General features: G+C 34.1%; 1 protein-coding gene across 3 annotated transcripts in view; it reads left to right on the top strand.

Annotated features, from left to right (window-relative positions):
* Positions 1-20,896, top strand: part of LOC117175778 (probable cytosolic Fe-S cluster assembly factor GL21135) — a 32,926-nt gene extending 12,030 nt beyond the window's left edge. The window contains exons 2-8 of one of the 3 annotated variants that reach the window (XR_004467522.1): positions 1,118-1,210; positions 4,531-4,686; positions 9,533-9,803; positions 9,891-10,139; positions 12,266-12,640; positions 19,836-20,400; positions 20,505-20,896. Coding sequence is in view for 2 of the 3 variants with exons in the window: in XM_033365524.1 (XP_033221415.1) it covers positions 1,118-1,210; positions 4,531-4,686; positions 9,533-9,803; positions 9,891-10,139; positions 12,266-12,640; positions 19,836-20,077 (1,386 nt within the window). In the remaining variant the exon portion in view is untranslated. Of the gene's footprint in view, positions 1-1,117; positions 1,211-4,530; positions 4,687-9,532; positions 9,804-9,890; positions 10,140-12,265; positions 12,641-19,835 lie in introns of those variants that run through there. The other 2 variants (XM_033365524.1, XM_033365533.1) reach the window with 2 other exon arrangements.
* The last annotated feature ends 634 nt before the right edge of the window (positions 20,897-21,530 follow it).

Here is a 21,530-nt window from a genome sequence, read left to right as displayed (position 1 = left end):
AGGGCGCATACTTTGAATAAAATATTTGTTATCATTCTCTTGAAATAAATGTGTTTTTTTCTTGAAAAAATACCGGTTTCATATGTATACACCTGGTAATGGTATTACGAAAATCATATATTCATATAACTCGATTTAATATTTCCTCCGCAAAAGGCATTGAACACAAAACAGTATTAAATGGTAGTAACTACTAAACTTGCCATTTTGCTCAACTGAATTAAAAATAATAAGTGGGAAATTCCGTTAATGCCTGTACTTTCTTGTGGATGCAAAATAATATGAACAAAAATAGTTGTATGCTCATAAAACCATTCATACAAAAACGAAATGGTTTTGGAATGAAAAAAATTAAAATTTGTGATTTTTTAAATGCCTTTTTGTCCATTTCAATGGTCTCATACACCGTCACCTTTTGCACTCTACTTAAGTAGAATACAAAAGTTTAAGTTGACGTGTGGTCAAAAAATGACAAGTGAAGTCTAAAATAATCGGAAAATAGAATTTGTACCTTGAAATGGTCTTTTAAGGTCGTTCTGTATGTGCTCAGTGAATAGAACAATGAGTTTTTTTAACTTGCTTAGAAAAACATGAAAAGAATATTTTAAAGCTTAAATACTTTAAAAATTGCTTATCCTAGAACCAGCAAATAGGCCGGGTACAAAAAGACCTACTTTAAAACGATTTTGAAAAATAAGTTTCCCCTTCGAAACCTGATCTTCATATGGGGCGTTATTTCCAAGTGACCCCGATCTAAAAAACCTAAGTTCTCCGATTGGCTCAAACTTCCGCAAAATGAAGTCTTATTATGTATAAAATATTTACTGACGCAACGGGAAGGTGATGAAATTTTTAGTTTGTTTACTATGTGAGTAATTTGTAAAATTATCTACTGTAAAAGCATCGTTTGAAAAAAATAAATATTGCACTTTCTAAAATGAAAGTCAAAAACAAATTTCACTTTGTTTCAAACTGCGCCCATTTCCTTATTAGTTCCTTTTTACCTTATTTTCGCTATTTTACTTGGCCAAATTGAGTGGGCCCAATTTTTGGTCTTTTTAGGGCTAGATTATCGACATAATTATACAAATATTATATATTATAATTCTATTTTTAGGAGTGTATAAAACCAGTTCAAGTTCAGAAAGCTAATACCAATACAGGATCAAAAATAAAAATTCAAGAAGATGCTTACGTAGAGATAAACGAGGTCAGTTTCATATAATTAAAAGTAAGAATGCATTTGCATAAAATGTACTATTATAATATTTTTAAGTGAAGTGGGAATCAGTAGGCATTTTCCTTTTAAATTCAGCGTATTTCAGTACATTATCCGGATTATTATACTATTACATATCTGGACTGTAGCAGATAATTTTATATATTGAATTTCAAACTCACATGGTTTCTTAAAGGTGTGCATGTTGTTCCAATATATTACAGGCTTAAATTATATGATCAAACTTACCGCATTGTGTAGTTTTGGGTTATTTCAATTATAAATTCTGATGATGTTTCCATATTATATTTATGTATGGGTAGGGTCGAATGCTTGCCTTCAAAATGGACTGTCGAAACGCCGGCTCTACTCAGGCAAATGTGAGTACTTCTAATAAAGTAAGATGCAACTGCGGGTTAACACTGTTTGTGATTAAATTCATACAGCGATTCTAATCTCACGATAGTACAGAAAATTTTTTCTGGTCCATACTCAGTGAAGTGGAATTGTTCCTGCCGTTTCATGCTAGAGGACTTAAATGAAACTTGAACCACGATGATGACCCGTGTATAGTTCTCTGTTTCACCAGAGCTGTAAAAAATAAGATATAATATGTTTTATTTAATATGTTTTAACTGCAGTTCCACGGAACTTAAATGAACCACCCTTACAAGACATCCTCGGATAGAGACTGGAATCTAAGGAACAGTGTTGTATGAAGTCTAGGATATAAGGAGCAGGAGTGAATGACGTACACGTTCCGGTTACATCGGGTTTTGTTGCTTTAAGGAACCATGATCGAAGCTTCTTGAGCCTACAACATCTCGTAATAAAAACTAAAAATCTACTTTTACTTTTTGATACTTTTTTTGTCTACTTTTTTGGCAATGAATCTTAAAATCTTAAATCATGTGATTTCTGCTCGATGAAAGTAGTATGCGAAATAAGGAAGAAAATCGTACATTTTATTATAATCAATGTATTTTCAACTTTTGAGTGTTACAGAACAAAGGAAAGTAGTAAATATAATGAATTTAATAAATGTTTCATAACATGCCATACGAAAATATAATTTTTCTTGAAATATTACTTTGTAGGCAAAAATTGAGTAAAATATATCTTGTTGCTCACAATTTTGTATTATTTCTTAATGAAATAAGACGCCATGGAACCATTATAAAGAAAATTTTGTTTTTGAAACGAAGCTTCAGCTACATAATTAATTGGATTAAGGGTTCGTTTTTTCCTCTATTTAGTCAATAGTATTTCACTTTATTGAGATGAAAAAGCTTAAGAAAAAGGCATTTTATCAATGTTTCGCTCAAGGATGATCTTTAGGAAGTACATTATGGAAGAAAAAAGTTTGTTTTTGTTTTGTGGGTGACATTTTTTTACTCTTACCTTTTTTATATTCAAGTCTTTTTAGACAGTTTTTACGTAACCCTCGAAGTAACCTTGAGCAGATCTTGGCACTCCGAAACTCTCAACTTTAATACTTAAAATCTTTGATTCCATCATATATTTTCATGAGAAAAAAGAATTATTATACCATAATATTGTTGCTTTTCTGTTTCAATTTTCAGTTTTGCATACCACACACCTTTAGTGTCTTAAGCAATTTCCCTGGACACTGACTGCACAGTGCCGGCAGGCTCTGCTGATAGATAGGCAGGTCATGTCTGTAGACCTTGAGACAGATGCGGGTGCATATATTGCTCATTACGCTGTGAGGCTCTGCCGACACGGCATGCTGGCATTCTGCCGTTAGTATAAGTCGTACCATCGTGCTTGCCCTCTGCAGTTATGCTAACGGCAGGATACCAGTATGCCATGCTGACAGGGCCTGATGGCGTAATGAGCTACATGTGCACCCGAATCTGTCTCAAGGATTGCCGACATGGCCTGCTGATCTATTTGCAGAGCCTGCCGGCACTGTGCAGGAAAATTGCTATTTAAGACAATAAAAGAGTATATGAAAGGCCAATTCAATCTGCCAATTCTTTTGAACGTTTTCGTGCTAACTTCCAAAAATATAAAGACCCACGAACGAACGCACTAACACAGGCACTCATTCACTTAAAAACCTGTTTATCGGATTCATGGTGCCTCAATACGTCGATATTTAGCAAGAAAGGGGGGGGGGGGCAAATTTTACACAAATCTAATACCCTCTATAATTAGAATAATGTAAAAAGAGATAAGAAAAAAATGGGCAGAAACATAGAGTGAGGTTATAATAATAAATGTACTCACCAAAATTTCGTTCATCTATAAATTCTCCGTTCACGATGGAGTGATCCCTTGCACGATGGTGATCACACGTAGACTATACGGCGCTTTTCTCGCACACTATGAATACAATTGGAAAACAAAGAAACCTAATACGTACAACAGGTTGCGGGCCCGCAATTTGTGTAACAGTCTCCGAACGGGCCGGCACCGGCTTGGAGGCCCGGGTTCAGTTAGAATCCAATCACGTAACAAAAGGCAGAATACGAGCGCGCAATGTGAAATATTGTCATCATAACATTATTATGTTAATTTCTAGGGGGAAAATAGCAATGATAAAATAAGGTAAGGAAGGGAACGTATTGAGAAAAGGAAGAGAACAGAGATTACAGAATATGTGAATGGGAGGAGGAAACATAGGGGCATGTATGGAATGGATTTTAAAGGGGAACGAAATATAAGGGAGGCTTACAATAAAACGTGGTAAACATACTAGGGGAGGATGGAATGGGTGAGAAGTGGATGACGGAGTTGGAGAGGGCTAAAGGGGCCACTAAGAAAGAATAAAAGTGGAGAGATGGTAAAATGAGAATGAGATAGAAGAGAAATGAAAATGAAGGGAAAAGGAAACTGAAGTCGCCTTTATTAGAAGCGAAAAGATCTCTAAGTAGTTATTATTATGGATAAAATAGTATAAAGTTTGTAGATGATTATATAAGAAACGAAGGTCATGTGAACCCTTAGGGTACATATTGTGAATAAAGAAGAAGAAGTACTATAAATTAAAGCATATATTTTAATTTGATAATTGGACAATCAAAATATAAAATGTGTAATAAGCGCACTATTTTGCTAGTTATCTGTAATAGTCCCAATGAGATTGTAGTTCCACAGCGAAATGCAATGACAATGTACTGAAATACACTTAATTTACCAAGACTAAATGTTACAGCTGATTCCTGCCATATTTAAATTCTTTCATAATAAATAGCCCGCTTAATCAAATAATATTTTATCATGTTAAAAATATCTTCCTGTTTAACAACCTATACAGTTCTTAATATTTACATGTTTCTCGACAGAAAGGTGATCCTAAACAACTGCAAAAAGTAGAAATTACTCTTGCTGATTGCTTGGCCTGTAGTGGCTGCATTACCTCTGCTGAAAGTGTCCTTGTGACTCAGCAAAGTCAAGAAGAAGTACTACGAATATTTCAAGAAAATAAAAATTATCAAGAGGTACTAAAATAAAAAAATTATATATGATAAAAAACAGATAAAAAGGTATATTCAATTTCATAGATTGGACCATTTTTGATTTCCAGCATCGATGTATAGTACTGCACAGCTGCCACTGTCCGATAGGGAGTTGAAGGAGAACAAAATTCGTGAGTTGACCTGTCCTTTGCTAAAGGTGGTTATTAGTCGTTCGACCCGTATCCTTTGCTAACTAAAGACGATGGAAGATGAGTAGAACCAATCGCCGTCCATATAAAAGGACAGGTCGACTTTATCAATTTTCTTTCTATCTGATTCCTGACGGCCGGCGCCATCGGTCCAGTACTAAATGCTGATTATTTCGTGGGAGGGGGTAATATTTTGACCTCAGTATATAATCTATTGGCATTATGTACATTCTACAAAACGAAATAGAAATGCGTATATTTTGTGTTTAAAGAAAAAATTCAACATGTACGCGATGGAACTAACCAACTTTAAGTTTTCCCCCGAAAAGTAGCTTCTCGAAGTTCAGATTTGAAAAATGCCACGGCTGATCGTTTTTGAGACTATGGAATTCGTTTCAGGCTTAATATCTCAGGAATTTGTTAGGGTTTGCGGCTATATATGTAACTTTATACTGATATACGAAGCTGAAAATTAATTAGAAAAATTTAATAACTTTATACGTCCTCATTGGCAAAGTAATTGAAGACGAAACATGAACTGTCAGATCTAAACATGATGGAAGATAAAAAAAAGTATTTTAAGAGACAAAGAATAAATTAAAGTTTACTTCATGTCACTCATTTAAAATTTAAAAGCATTCTATTCTATTTAACAAATTAAAATCTTTGGTATCCACTGTATAATAGCTACGTAATAAAAACTGGCACTATGATCTAGTTGTTAGCACACACGCCTACGGGGGATATTTCTGATTTCTTTGCATTTGTTTTTCTCTTTCGATACAGACCAAATTAAATCACCCGTCGATAATGATCACCTCCAATTGATAACCTATCCTTATTACGCGCTGAAGGCCCCTTTCAATTTCTACACTTAAGCAAAACGTAGCGCAAACATCAGTTTCTTGATATAATTTATTTTAAAACAATAAAAAAAAGGTGGAAAAAATCGGCCAATATTGTCAGTAATAAAGATAATCTTAAAGTGTAAACAAAATTACGAACACCCCACAGAAATCGAACGGATTAACGGATTTTCTAATATCTTTTTTAAACGTCTTGCCTTAATGTAATGAACCTAATACAGCATATTAAAATTAAATTCCTTAATATTTTAGTAACTTAAATTTTTCTCAACCGACTCTAATTCTCGAACAATAGGAAGGTTGAGTCAGGCCTGACATGCACTCAATCTAAATCCTGGACTCGATCCTGGCTTTACGCTGTTTACAGTATCGTCTAAAAAATAACACTTCGGGACCTCCCACTGTTTCATTGAGTAATATGTCACTCCGTTATTCCGTACACCATTGGTACACTGACGATGGCGAATTGCTCCTTCCCAGGCGCATAAAATGCATGATATTTTTAATTAATTAGAAAAAAAAAAAACAATATCCAGACCCTTTGTCGAAAACCCCCCTTTTGAGTCGTTGTATTTAGCCATTTACATTTTATAGTTCAAATATGACATTACACAATTAATAACACAGGCACAAGAAAAAAGTCTTATCCACCAGACGAGATAAACATTTCTATACGTTTTTGGGGTCGCTGCATCCGAATCCGCTGTTCCAGCATTCATGGAAACACCCAGAAAGCAAAGCGTTTATATGTTTTCAGGGCTGCTGAGTCCAAATTTAAAGGGCATTTGATTCAGCGAGGTCGCATTCCATTCATAACCTAAAAAAATTTTAAACACTAAAAACTGTTCTCGACATAAATTGTTTGTATTCAGCGGCCGGTACATAGAACTTGTTAGTCATTCTTTGAGCATGGCTATCAGTCTGGAGCACAAAATCATGCGGTCTTGACAGATACAGTGGCTCTGACAACTGCTCCGAAAGTGGACGGGTAGATTGATTCGTTCTCAGATTTGTTGAGATAACGAAGCCAGCGAAGGCGCGCTGCCTTGCAGATGGGCGTGAGGATGAAGCCTTAGTGTGTCCGACGACCATTTGACATAGTCCTCGTCAAAGTCGAAAAGCTCTCATGCTTAGGCCTAGGGAGATATGAGAGTTATCACCCCTAGGACGGTAGACTCACCTTCGGTCGGACTAGGATCCATCACGCGCCGGTTTTTTCTTCAGGAGAGATTCTGGTCATTCGTGTCTTGTATTTTTTTTTATTTTTCAAAGAATTTGATTCCATAGTAAAAATAATGTGTTCCTTCCAAATTTTTCACAGTGTGAAGTATAGAGGTCGAACTAATGGAAAAAAATGTCTTTGTTTTTATTGTAATTGTTTACAAAAATCGTGGCCTCAAAAATATCCTCCTTTCCAGCTTTCGCTCAAATATGTCGGGAACGGTGGACCTGAAATAAACAAGAAAAAAGATTTATAATCTGTATAGTTTTGGCTATCGAGTGAACTAAAATCAGAATTTTTGTTGAAAATAAATACAATGGCGGACTTTTGAATTTTTCGACCTCATTTTTTAAGTTAAATTGTTCATAACTTTGTAAAGTAACAATATTTATTTATGATCGTAGTTCACACGATAGAGACTGATTTGAAGAATGAGCTATTAAAATTTCAAGTCAATCGGTTCATTAGTTTCCCAATAAATTTGTCGAAGGTGTCAAAAAATGTAGTTTCGAGAAAATCGAGTTAAAGTTTTCTTCGTGAAATATTGAAACAAAAATAATCTTACTCATTCAGTGCTCCATACACGATTCCTTCCTCTTCATAATAATCGTTCTGATGTATCCTCGCGTTCCTAAGGGCTGTTCTGTGTTCTTTGGATGCTTCGGAATCTTGCAGTTCAGCTCATGTCAAGTTGTTGGCCTTCTCAGCGTACATTTTTGCTTGCGGGCCAATCCTGACTTCCATGGCTTGCATAACTTTTAAAATTATATTTTTAGAAGTATTTACTACCAAAATATTAAAAAAAATTTGTTAATTGCAACAAAGACACTAGTGCTTTTTACTACATATGTAGCAAGTACCAGCCCCTAACAGATCAAAGAATAATTTCTGCGAAAATTGAGAAAATTTATCAGGAATGTTTTGGTTTTAAAATAACGTACGAAAAATGAATGCCGCACAAAATATGTGCAGCTTGTTCTAAGATGTAACATCGTTGGGATTCAAGAACACATTATAAGGACATGAAACTTTGTAATTATGTTCTACCCGAATAAAAACATTTTTCAAAAAATTTTCAAATTTTTTTTACCCATCTCAAAAAAATTTATGATTTTTTCAAAAAATGTTTTTTTTTTTAAATTGTCATAACTTTGTGAAAAATTGGTCGATTTAGAAATTTTGTTTATATAACGAAATACATGCAAGTAAATGATGTCTCGGTATATCATACTTAAAACTAATAACTAGGATTCTACGTTTGATAGGATTCAAATTTAATGTTTTTAATAGTAAATAAACAAATAATTTATTTCATTTTCGTGGGCATTTAAATATTTTACATATTCTATGTTCATTCGAATTTGAAAATTTTTAAACATATAAACAACCATCTGTCTGGTATGCCAAAATCACTTGCATGATAATATAGATTTACAAAGTTTTTGGAGTTTTTAAGTTGTTCAGGAGCCCCATCCGAGAAATAATAAATCTTGTGAACCCTTTTAGAAAAACTTTTCACAAAATCAGTCATTATTCCGATGAAAGCATGAACAGCGACGGCATCATGATGATTACAATCTGAAATAATGACTAGACTTTGTGTTCAAATTCGTTACTCGTAGTACAAAATGCGGCATCTGGTTTTCACTGGAACAATAATCAACCAACGATTTTTCCGGTCGATAATTTTAAAATCGGCTTAACGGAAAAAAATAATTTCCCAACCGAAAAAAATAGGATATTATATTACTGTATCCTCCACATTATATTAATTTGTTGTGAAATATCGATATTCAATGGTTCTTTAATTCTAAGTACCTAATTCATAAATAACTAGCAATTCTAGACCGAAAAACAAAAAAACTTAAATGTCTGTTCAGAGTTAAGTAGCGAATCAAGTCGATCCAGTCAAATTTTTACATTAAATTTTTTAAATAGTTTTGCTTTTCTCAACGAATCAGATTTGATGATAAAGCGCAGGAGAGGATGATTTTTGATGTTTTGGGGGAACGAAAAGAACGCTTAGTTTTCCATTACAAAATAGAAAAAAAGAACATTTTTGCATAAAATAGCTTTGCTCCCGTGATTAAAATTGCCTTTAGATAATGTGGTCCAAATATTACATTAAACCATTCATCCTCGATGACTTCTTATGTATGTGGTGAAAACCCGAGTCGTTTTAATCCCGCTTAAGCCTCAGCACTGGTAGGATTACAGTTCGAGTCTCCGTATGAGTTAGATATGATTCGCTACGGCCTCGGGCCGAACTTAAATATGTTCTACTACAAACAAGTTATACTGCGATTTTCCTTGTGTACTGCAAATTAAGAAAATATTTCAAGTGAACACTACGAAAGTTATTTGAAGAACGGGAACATCCGATAGGTGTAGAGTCAGTAGAGTTATTTCTTGAAGTTCAGAAATGTCCAATAGTTCTACGAAAATGTGTAATTGTAGTTTCCTCATTATTTAGAGTTGCAATAACTAAAAATTCTAGAATGATTTTTAATCACTTTAAGTTAAGATTATTAAGAATTATCTGTCTTTATATATGAATGCTTGAGATAAGATAATCTGACAATGTATTGCAGCTAGGAGACAACAATCTTGTAAAGCATATCGTAGTCAGTTTATCAATTCAACCAATTCTTTCGCTAGCGGAACGTTATGGATTACAACCAGAAGAAACTGCTCAAAGAATTGCTGGCTATTTTACTCGACTGGGAGCAGACATGGTTTTAGATATGACGGTGGCAGACGATTTGGCACTTATAGAATCTGCTAAAGAGTTCGTTGAAAGATATAGATCTTTTCAAGAAGATGATCAGAATCAATTACCGATGTTATCTTCTTCTTGTCCAGGTACTTCTCCCAACAAAATTTGATTTATGTATTACTGTTTACTGCAAACTGTCCTAAATATAATGTCTAAGTTCAGTTTTCTTTTAGGTTGGGTTTGTTATGCCGAAAAAACACACGGAAACTTCGTATTGCCGTACGTCAGCGTAACGAAATCTCCACAGCAAATAATGGGATCATTGGTTAAATATCACTATGCGCAAACCAGAAATCTTTCACCAGAAAGAGTGTATCACATAACTTTGATGCCATGCTACGACAAAAAACTCGAGGCATCCAGGCCAGACTTTTATAACGAGCTGAAAGAAACGAGGGATGTCGACTGTGTCATCACGTCAAGTAAGCTCTCTTTTTTCGGAAACACAAGTTTAGCTTGAATTTATAAGTTTCCTTGTAAATGATCGAAGTAAATTATTCGCAGTTGCCACTATAGTGGAGATACTTGAAAAGTTCTACTATACCAACCAAGACTAACTTCATTAAAAAGATAATTTCATTCTGCATAAATAGTTTCATCAATGACAGTGATTAAGAAAGTCATGGGAACAGGTTGAAAAAATTAGGTATCTTTCTGAAAGCTCGTTGAAAATAAAATTCCAAAACCTAATAATTTCAGCCTGCAAAATGATTTATAAAGCACGTGACGTCACAGCACCCTCCGCCTGTACCCCTTTGCCATTAACTGACCAGTCGGCCATATTGAGACCCTAAAATTTAATTTTTGTATCCACTATGTTTATTTATGCCGTATTTGGTTGTTCTGAAAAACCAACGAAGTATTAAGGAGTTCGTTTTTTTTCAATTTTTGATCGTTTCCTTTAAAGATATATATTTTTTAAACGCTGACATTTTCTATACAAACTTAAAATCAATTTCGGTTGAAATTTCAATTATTACATTTTTCGTTGTCAATTCAACTTCTTTGTAGAAAACTCAACTACATGGTTAAAAGTTGAACTTTGTTAAGGATTCTGCTTTCTGGTCGAAGTATAAGATACATAATTTTAGTTGAAACTTAATTTCTTAGACTGAAAATTGAACTGATTTGTTTAAAATCCTTTTTTTTATATTATTTTTTTTAACTAAGAGTATTGAATTCAAGCTTTGACTTCAAAAGTTAATCCCCTTAATTTATTTCTTAAGTACTGGATGTCAGTATTTTTAAGATGCTAAGCCCAAATGCTTTTTTAAACATACGTCTGTCTACAAAGCGAAAAACTATCTAATTTAAACATTTTTGTTCGTAAAGTCATATTTTCGCATGTTCAGATTAGAATTTAAAAATTTAACTTTGTGCAAAAATTATAAAAAATTAAGCAGTTTCTCGCTGTGTCTTAAAATGTAAGGCGGTTTGACTCAAGTTCTAACCTCAAAATTCAAACGCTTTTTCTTACTCGGTAAATACTAGAATTAAAAGTATTTTTAAGATTCTAAGCCCAATTTTCAATGCGAGTATCTACTTAAAAAATTTAATTCGAAACTGTATTCTCAAGTGCTCAGGGGCTTCCCGACTCCAGAAAAATAATTCTACATCTTCTTTCTGCACCCAGTGCCTCAATTATTCCAGTCTTATTACACTAAAACATTATGTGTTCATAAATGATTAAATAAATAAAATTATTTCGTTTAGCCCATTCAGTTTACCGAGTTAATAAATCGTGAATATAACCAGCAAAAGTCACATGGGTGGAGACGACACAACATCCACAACATTCATTATTGCCAACATTGCGTTATTAAACGATATTTCTCATTTATTGACAAGACAGTACAATTTTTGTTGATATAATTACATTTCAACTGTGATTCTTACATCAAATCATATGTGCGAAAATTTCCTGTGCTACATTTTTAAATTTCCTTCTTTCATGTTGAATATTTAAAGAAATTTGAAACTTGTTTATTTTTCTTATCTTGTTTACCTTGCTTCAGAATGCACATATACCTATGATGCACGGAAATTAACTAAAAAAACTCGTTTATATATTTTCCTTGTTTCTCCCTTATTATCTCATAGAATTTCTTAATGTTTTAGAAAACGATGCAGAATAGTCTATTTTATCAGAATATAATAGTAACTCAATATTGTCAAAAATGCGGATAGACTCATATACTGTACATATTAAATATAGTCTCATACACTGGGCACCAGCATTTAGACCTACGTTGAATGGAGGCTTCGAGACCCCTGAACATTTATACAACGTTTTGTTTTCTTCATAAAATTTAAGGTTGATGTGATTTTTGTGTCTCAACATCCGAACTAGAAATTCGCACAGATTTCTGGACTTTCCATGCCCATTCTTTTTTCATCAACTGCCTGCTAGTAAAACCAATAAAAAAATTAGAATTTAGCTTTGTGTATTTTTCCATCATATTGAGTGGCAATAAATCAATGTTTTTTATATTGCATAATTATAATTTTTATACATGTTAAAAGAAGAATTCCCGTTCTTTTGTTTTAGTCGAGATCGAGCAAATGTTAAATCAAGAAGGAATTTCTTTACAAAACGTTACACGAAATGAAATTCAGAAACCTTTTGGAAACTACAATCAGCTGGAATGTAATATTTGGTCTCATCAAGGTTCTGGTTCAGGTGGTTATGCTGATTACATTTTTCGCTATGCAGCCAAAAACCTGTTCCAAGAGCCCAATGCCAAATTAGAATTGAAAAGTCTCAGAAATCCCGATTTTCAAGAAGCAGTTTTAGAAAAGAATGGAAAAATGGTATTAAGATTTGCGGTTGCCAATGGGTTTAGGAACATCCAGAATTTGATGCAAAAATTGAAAAGAGGGAAGTGTTCTTATCACTATGTAGAAGTCATGGCATGTCCTTCTGGTAAGTTCTAGTAAAATGTATGTCAATCATAAAAGCAAGAAACTACAGTAAACTTTCACTTACGTCTGCGCTTGTGTATGTCCGCGCGCAGCTAGTTCTGCTGCCCCTATATGCACTTATTTCCGCGTGTACAGTTCCTTCACCTCCCACCACGGTCCCTGTAGGGGCTCTACGGTGACGCCCGCGAGAGTAGTTGACCAATTAAAAAAATAGGCCCGAAGAGCGGGAAGTTTGAATTGAGTATTTTAATATTTCGTCATGGGAATACAGTCAACATTTTCGAGAAAATATTCGAAAAGTAAAAGTAACTCATAAATGTCAGAATAGCAATATTTCTCCTGTGTAGAATGCATTTTATCAGTCATGTTCCATTATTTTGTCGATTGACGAGCTTTCAGTATCCCGAAATACAATAAACTGTCCGAAATTTGAGGTGAGAGTACTCGATCTGATACACTAACCTCAAATTTTGCATATTTTATTTCGTGACACTGAAATGCCGTCAATTGACAAAAGAATGGAGCATGGCTGAGAAAATATATTCTATACTTGAGATATATTACTATTCAGGCCTTTATAACCTACCTTTACATTTAGAAGATTCTCCAAAAAGTCGTGTGCAGTTGCAGTGCCATGTACCAAAGAGCATGTAACCTTCCTGGCACTTGAACCTTCAGACTTTTATAACTTGCTTACTTTTACTTTAAGAATATTTTATCGAAAAAAGTTCTCTGGACTCCTATGTGCTCTTATGTCAAAAATATTATACCTATGTACATGTGAAGAACTGTACTAACCTTCCTGACATTTCCACCTATACGTCCATGACCGTCACGTTATGCTGGAATACTCAATATGCCGCGAAATATTTCAGTCGATTTTTGATTCTATTATATATTATTAATTTTTAGTTGGCAAATTTTACTATTTTAAGGAAATCAAAAATCAGTATATCTTTATTGATTCAAAATAGACCCGCGCTTTTCGGCACATGCACTATTGGAAAAGTGGCTTGCAGTGGGAGTATCGATACCTATCGATACAATGCCCAGGCAGCCAATGAACGTTGCTGGACACAAGTATCCTGACGACTCCTGGTAGAGGTTGTCGCCCCTCCAGAAGGGGACATTCGTGAGCGTATACGTTTTACGGTTGCGGACTAGGTGAAAGTTTACTGTAGCTTGTTTTTACTGGTGCAGGAATGCTTTTATGTACGTTAAAATGTTTAAAAAAATATCTCCTGTCCGAAAAACTTCCTGCAGATTTGAAATGTCTATTAGTCAGTATATTATATTTTTAGGAAGTTCTAAAGACAAATAATCTCCCTGTTTTCGTTAAGCTTATTTTCAGCATTACATAAGCATCTCATAATCATTAAAAGTGAGACTGAAAAGACGAATTTTGTAAAAATTTTCATATTCATGTAGCGTGAAATACAAAGTTTAAAAACTGTAAAAGCTTGGTATGTCATTTTTTATATAAATAAGAAAAATAAGAGAAAAATGTATGCAAGTTTTTGCAGTTTCTTGATATTTCTCCAACTTGATGTATACAAATATATTTTACTATCTAAGTATACCGAAATTCGATGTGTCTAGATGCTTTATTCTCTAAAGCAGGCCTGTTCAGATAGGGAAAATTTCGTCAAAATTGCTCATTTGCCTTGATGGCATTTTCATACCACCACCGACATCTTACTCATTCAACTTCACGAGAGCGACCAACCTTCAAGACTCTTTGGACCTGAGAAGAGTTTAGTGATTGTTGAACTCGAGCATGCGTCTATTGGGTCTATTTCTCCTATCTGGACAGGCCTGCTCAATAGGGCCCTTTAGAAAAATACGTTACGCTTTTTTCTCATAATTTTTACCCCGTTTCCCACATACTCAATTTAAACATATTCAATATTGGGATCGAAAGTCTTTAGTGCTTAATAAATTTGCTTTATTTCTACAAAAATGAGGCTGCTGTTGAGTGAAATTTGCTATATTATTACTAAATCTATTCAGAAAGCACAATTTATTTAAGGGGCGTGCGGTTTCTTTTTGTAAAACGCGAAAGTATTTTACATCACACGTTTTATTTATTACGACCAAGTGGCCATTGGAGTAAAAATGCGACTTTTGAGTCTTTTATTTATTTTTAAGCGCGATTTATTTGATTTATTCAAGGAATTCCATATCAAAACCCCTTTTATAATTTACAAAGGCATAATTTGGGAAGACGTTTCAAATTTCAAATTTAAATTTGTTTTATTCCATTTAAAAATGATTCAATATTTAAAATGTTACAAGATTCGCAATAAATTACCCAGCATTAATGAAAAACAATACAAAAGGTATACATCTAACCAAATTGGAAAGTAATTGGCTTCTAATGAATAGCAGTTTGAGACATTTTCATAAGGTAAACAGTATTTACTAAAATAGTCAAAAACTGTCAGATCTAAAGTATAATAAACATGCCGGGCCGATTTGTCATTATTTCGAGGTTATGTTTAGATTCACGTGTTTGTCCTAATCGCTGTAAGTAAATATAGGTAATGTCAATTTAAAGTTTACGCATGTAATATTTTATTTACTTTATTTAATAAATATCCTACATATTTATAACATACCTTTTTTCCCCCAAATAAGCGTTAAACAAATTCACTCTTCGCCCACTGGAAGCGTAGAATATTATTACTATTTTATACTATTCGTCACTCAGCAGACATTCCATAATGTTATTGGCACAGAAAAAAATTAAGGTTTACTTCTCAATTCACATGTCTCACTTCATTATCAATTAAACACTTTTATTACTTGTTATTACTATGTAACATAACTTATACTGTTTTGACACTAGTATCCATTTGAAGTTTCGAACGCAACCATGGAAACTGATAAACTTGATCCGAAGATGCACGGACTTGACCGAATGACCGATCCGAATACAACCTTGAAGGCGCGAAATATGAAAATACCCTTGTACAATGGCTTCTTCCCTGCTGTTGTGCAATTCGGGTAGCATCAAGTTCGCCATGTATGTAAGCCCCAGCGTGCCCACCTTGTATAAATTAAAAGTATGAGTTCAAAAGTTCACTGTATACTGAATGCAGATTCGCGTATAAAACTTCTTAATTGATTTTTATTAACTTTCTTTTATTTCATCATTTATTTGCTTTATAGATATTGGAAGTTCATTTTGTATGACTTTAATTCAGTGACAAATTTTTTTTTCATTCAAAACATACCATTTAGCGCTATTCTTACGATGAGGCAAGTTTCTCTTTTGTTGTCGATCCTTGGCTTGTAGTGTATTATAGTTGGTAAAATACTCCTTGCTTTTAGTTATTCTTAGTATTTACAATTGAGAGGAATATTTTGTTGCTGTAGAAATTTTCGGTCTGTCCAGCTTCTTACTCCTTGTTTTTATTAAACACAGATGTTAATAGTTATCTTCTAATATCGAAAAAGAAGCAAATTTCACAAAGAAGCAAATTCCATCAAAAATCTAATTCCAAAAAAGAGCCCGTCTACTGAAAACAAACTAGGTCTTATCAAAATAGTGTATCACGGTCCGATGATATGTTACTGGTCACGCGTGTACGACGCTTCTGACTTATATTCATCTTGGATTAATTATATTTGTCTCAGTTGAACTTCAGCGCCATATTTCTTATTAGTGAAATTACTGTTCTACTACCGCAGTTGGTTAATCGCACTTGAAATTTTTTTCTTTCGAATGTACGACTGTTTCCATATACATTTTCAGGGTGTTATTTTAGACTAAACGAAAGAAAATGTACCAAATATTCAGGGTCTTACGTGGTGGTGGGGTTGACAGAATGCTGCAAAACATGATCTTATGCTGAGAAATTTAAGATTTTTCGTGACAATATTCATTGTTAAGAGGTACTTGAACCGACAGTGAAATTAGAATGTTAATGTTAAGTCGAGAAATAGTGGTGAGTTTACTATTTCAAGAAAAGCGCTTTAATTCTATCTTTTTACCGACACAAGATAGTTCTGGGGCATAAGGGGTTAAGTCCCTAATTTTGGAAATGCGTTTTATTGGCTTAAAATAATTGTTCTAACCTGAATCATATTTCTTCTTTGTTTTTTGTTTAATAACAAAATAAAAAGTTATACATCTCGTTGTGTGTCATGATTTTCGTTTGTGCAGACACGCCTCACCATTTATAATGGTTTTTCTCGAGGGTGGTTGCTTCTTTTAGAATGTTCATTTCATGCTTCGATAGAGTTAAGTAATAGCTTAAAAGGTGAGGAAGGGAGTAATATGGGGAAGATGGGTGTCGACTTTTAGATTAATCTAAAAACCCCATGTTATACATTTGAATAACACTTTCTTTGCGCAACACTGCTCCGACCCAGGTTGGCGATCAATCTCTTCAGCGATCATCCCAAGTGAAGAGCCTCGCAAAGTTATCATGTGAGGCTTCTCACTCGGGCCCATTTGCATCCAAAGACTTTTATTTCAGGCGTCATTCACTCCACTGACACTCTTTTTATAAACTACTTTTCGCCACACTTTTCTATCCTGGCATACCTTTGTAGCTTCCTGTACGTCCATGTATTTTCTCAAGCAAGCTCTTGTGTTTTTATTCTTTGAGGATTATCTCATTACTCATTTTGTCTATAAGTTTTGTGCCGCATAAAATGCACAGGAATATCATGTTAATCAAGGCTACCAAGATATATATATACGTACTTATCAACTTGTTCTATTGTCTCGTCATTTAAGACATTGTTTTCTCACCTTTTCTTTCACTGTCTCGAGGTCTACACCTTCTTCGTCGAAGAGGGCGATTTTTCGACATGTATCCATGAATATAATAAATAGTCATGAGGACATAACGCATGCTTGTTTAACACCTTGCAGAAAATCGACACAGTCACACAGTTTCCCAATAACTCTTACACTCGCTTTACTACCTGCATATATTGTTATTATTGACTGCATATTCTTCCACGGCTGCCTAAAGTTTACTTCTAGCTACCGTATTAAATGCTTTTTCTAGGTCAACAAATGCAGAAAAAACCTTTTCTTACCCTCAAATTTTTTTCTGTGATCTGTCCAAAGCTAAATATTTAATCCGTACATGATGTTCCTGGTATAAATCCACTTAGGATCTCCCACATTTTTTCTTCGGTTATTTTCATTACCCTATGAATAAGTATTTTTGAATATATTTTACTTCTTCTTTATCCATAATGTGTCCCCTAAGGGTTTAAAAGTCTTTAATTCCTTACAATTCTCCCATCTACATACTTTTATAAAATCTTATGCTTACTATTTACAATTATTGACAACAATTTACAGAAAATCTTATATCTAAATCCTATTTCTTACGATAACGCAATTTGGGACGTTGTAGCAAACGAGTGAACAAACGATCGAAAGCGAAAGAGAGAACGAGGACGGAACCGCATCTTAATCTACTTATTGTACAACATAACAATTACTTACCAATATTGACGCTTCTAATGTGAGCAACTTGCGTTTCTTTTCTTTTTTTCACTTCTCTTTTACCTTCAGTTTGCCATTTTTTAGCATACATTCTTTCATTCTTTCTTATTCGATTCTCTAGCCCCATCCAACTTCTTCATCCATTCTTCCCCCAATCCCTCCTCTCCTAGAATCTTTACCACATTCTCTTGCCAGCTTCCTTTATCTTCCATTCCTCTCCTATATCCTATCCATACATGTTCCTGTTTCCTCTTCCCATTCATAGATTCTGTACTTTCTTTTCCCCATACATATCTTCCCTTACCTAGTTTCCCAATCTAAATCTGGCTATTCTGGCCTATCTTCTCTCTCCCCATTCCTTTTCTAAATACTTTGGTATTCCCTTTCTCTTTTATCATTTTATACCACTTATAAATTGTTGGCAGATAAGTTTTCGGTCGAACTGCAGATCGATTATTAGCGTCTGGTTTTTAAAGCAACATATACGTGACACCTTTAGAAATAGAATCTTGGCTGGCCCTTTTCTATACCTCTGAAGCGTCCGAGTCTGCGATGTTAGTAGGCTCCATTGCAGATTCAGTTCACGATAAAATCTTCTCTTATCAAGAAAGCCTAAGTATTCCTTATTTTTAAAATTTTGCGTTCGGTATTTTGGGTGAGCCATTTTCAATTTGATGACAACGAACCGGTTAAACTGTGTTATAAAAGCTTTTGCTCACTTCACTCCCTCCCATTTGGTACTCCACCACGGAAATAAAATTCCGAGGATACAAGATAGAATATTGATATAATTAAATTTGGGCTAAATAAGCGTATAACGACGGATCAATGTTGTCAAATTTCAAACTTGTTTTTCTCGACAATTGTATGTTAGGCACTAAACCCCTTTCTTCGCAACTAGTCATATGTACAGGGTGGCCCAGGCTCAAGTGTGCGACCTATATAGGCGTATAAAAATAAAACGAACATTTATTTTCCAATAATCAGTTGAAGTTTGAGTTTTTGAGTTATAAAATATGTCAGCCGGACCAACCAGGAGGTCGGTATAAACAGACGTACCGTGCGTAAGTAAAAGTCCAAAGCAGTGCTATGCAAGAGAGCGCCGAGGTGGGGTTAGTGACGAGAGAACAGCGGTTTCTACACTACGTTAGACTATCGCTTACGCACATACGACTGTTTATTATATATTATTATTTATTTTCGATTGTAAAGGTAAACGTTTAGTTACGTTATTTGATCTATAACTTTCATGTATCGTATCAGCAATAAGTTATTAGTTAAGGGCGTTAAAACCAGGACCCAAACTCAAAATTGAGTTCCATTATTTTACTCCATAAATACTAGAAATACAAATTTCTTAGATAGAGGGCCTATTCCTGTTTCGAAGTGAAAAATTGACAAATTTAAATAGTTTTGAAGTAAAAAGTTTTCTTTGGATGCTCCGGTTAGAATTAAAAAAAAAAAACGTTTTACACAAAACCTATTGAAATTAGTCGATTTTGTACTCTAAATACAGATTTGATTCGAATCAGGAATAGGCCCTCATCATCTAAAGAACAATGTAATTCTCGTATTTATGGAGTAAAATGAGAATTAAATTTGCAGTTTGGGTCCCAGTTTCAACGCTCTTAAAAAAGGAAAATAAAAACTAGTTTCATCAAAATTAACTCCATATGACTCGCTACATGTCACTAATATCACATAATAACAAAATTTCTTGCAGGTTGCTTAAATGGCGGAGCGCAAATTAGACCACAGGACAAATCCCATCTGCGGGAATTAGTTATGAAGATGGAAGAAGTCTACAGTAAATTACCTCAAAGCAATCCTGAAGAAAATTTAGTCCTTATTGATTTGTACAAAACTTGGCTTGGAGGCGATCACTCCGAAAAGGCAAACGCACTTTTTCATACTAAGTACCACCAAATAGAAAAGATGAATACTGCGCATTCGATTAAATGGTAATTTATTGCTTATTTGCGCCATCAATACGTATTTTGTAAATACTGAATGATGGTTGTTACTTAAAGAAAGAAAAATGTATTAAACGCAAGGTAATATATATTAAAGAAATATTTTGAAAAATCAATTTTTCGCATCATCATAACAAACATATTTGACATATAACAGTGAAATACGTACTTGAGTAATCAGTTTGAAACAGTAATAATACTCTTTGTATGACAGACACAGAAAATTTGCAGTTCGTGTGTACTCAACAGCAGGAATCAAATATTCGTTAAAAACGATTCCATCTAATTTTATTTATCTTTATCAGGGCTGAGCAGGTAAAAAGCTGTTTTTATTTATTACTTCTTATTTGAAATTGAAGTTATTCGCAAACGAAACCACAGCAACTAGTTATTCATGTTTCTTTTCGTTTTTTTTTAAGTTGATGAGGTTTAAGAAGATTAAAATAATAGAAGACGACCGTGTGGAAATACATTATATAGTCTCTCGCAGCGCTACATCAACGATTAGTTGATTTGTGCTAAACCCCATGGCCCATTCATGTCACTTAATTTATCCTTCGCGGGTCTGCTTGTAAATAACAGGGACTAGGAGCGAAGCGTTGCTCGCCCTTTTCTCTTCTTTAGCCAAGAGGAGAAGATGTCAGGTCCGCGTCTTCTCTCCGTATTGCTCGAGTAGAGTGACTTAACTTGCTGTCATGAGTTTCGTTATGGGGAGAAGAGAAATGATCTCGGTGAGTCTCCTATCGGAATGGTTGAGAAATTTGTGGCCAGCTGTGGTGCTCGACTCTGCTTGCGCGAAGAAAAGGGAAACAGAGTGAACCTCAAAGCCTTGCAATGCGCAACGCGAAAGTCTCAGGACTAAACGACGCAATGCTTGAATTGAATATTGCAGGAAAGGCGCGTTTCTCGCCTGCTTCGGAACTCGCAGCGACACTCTACGCTGCTATAATCCTCTGTATTGAAGAAGGCATGCATGTATATAGTGAATTTTTTGTTGGGAATTTATTTCTATTGGTTTTCCAGTGATATTTCAGAGCAGTAAATTGACATATTATGAAAAATGTGATTGTCATAAGCGAATGGCATAAAGAAATATAGCTATTTCTGTAATTTTTTAAATTGATTTACGGGTAGGTAAATTTCAGTGTAGAAAATGTACTTTATATTTTTTTAAATAAATAATTCTTGAAACTTTTTTTTATTTATTTCTACAATAATTTTTTTTACATTTTATTCCAGGTTACCAGTATATTTGTACTGACGTGAAATAATGAAGAACGTCCACGATTAAAAAAAAATCATTAATTTTTTATCGAATACTTTCATTTTTAAATAATATACCCTTCACTTCTGAACAAACATTTCAACTTTCTACCAAATGAGTTTAATTTTAAACCAAAAATATTATTTACAAACAAAAAAATTAATTTTCATCCCAATAGTTC

Source organism: Belonocnema kinseyi, chromosome 1 (assembly GCF_010883055.1).
Source record: "Belonocnema kinseyi isolate 2016_QV_RU_SX_M_011 chromosome 1, B_treatae_v1, whole genome shotgun sequence".
Lineage (NCBI taxonomy): Eukaryota > Metazoa > Arthropoda > Insecta > Hymenoptera > Cynipidae > Belonocnema > Belonocnema kinseyi.
The sequence above is the reverse complement of the archived record's forward strand: the minus strand, read 5'-3'. Positions and strand labels throughout refer to the sequence as shown.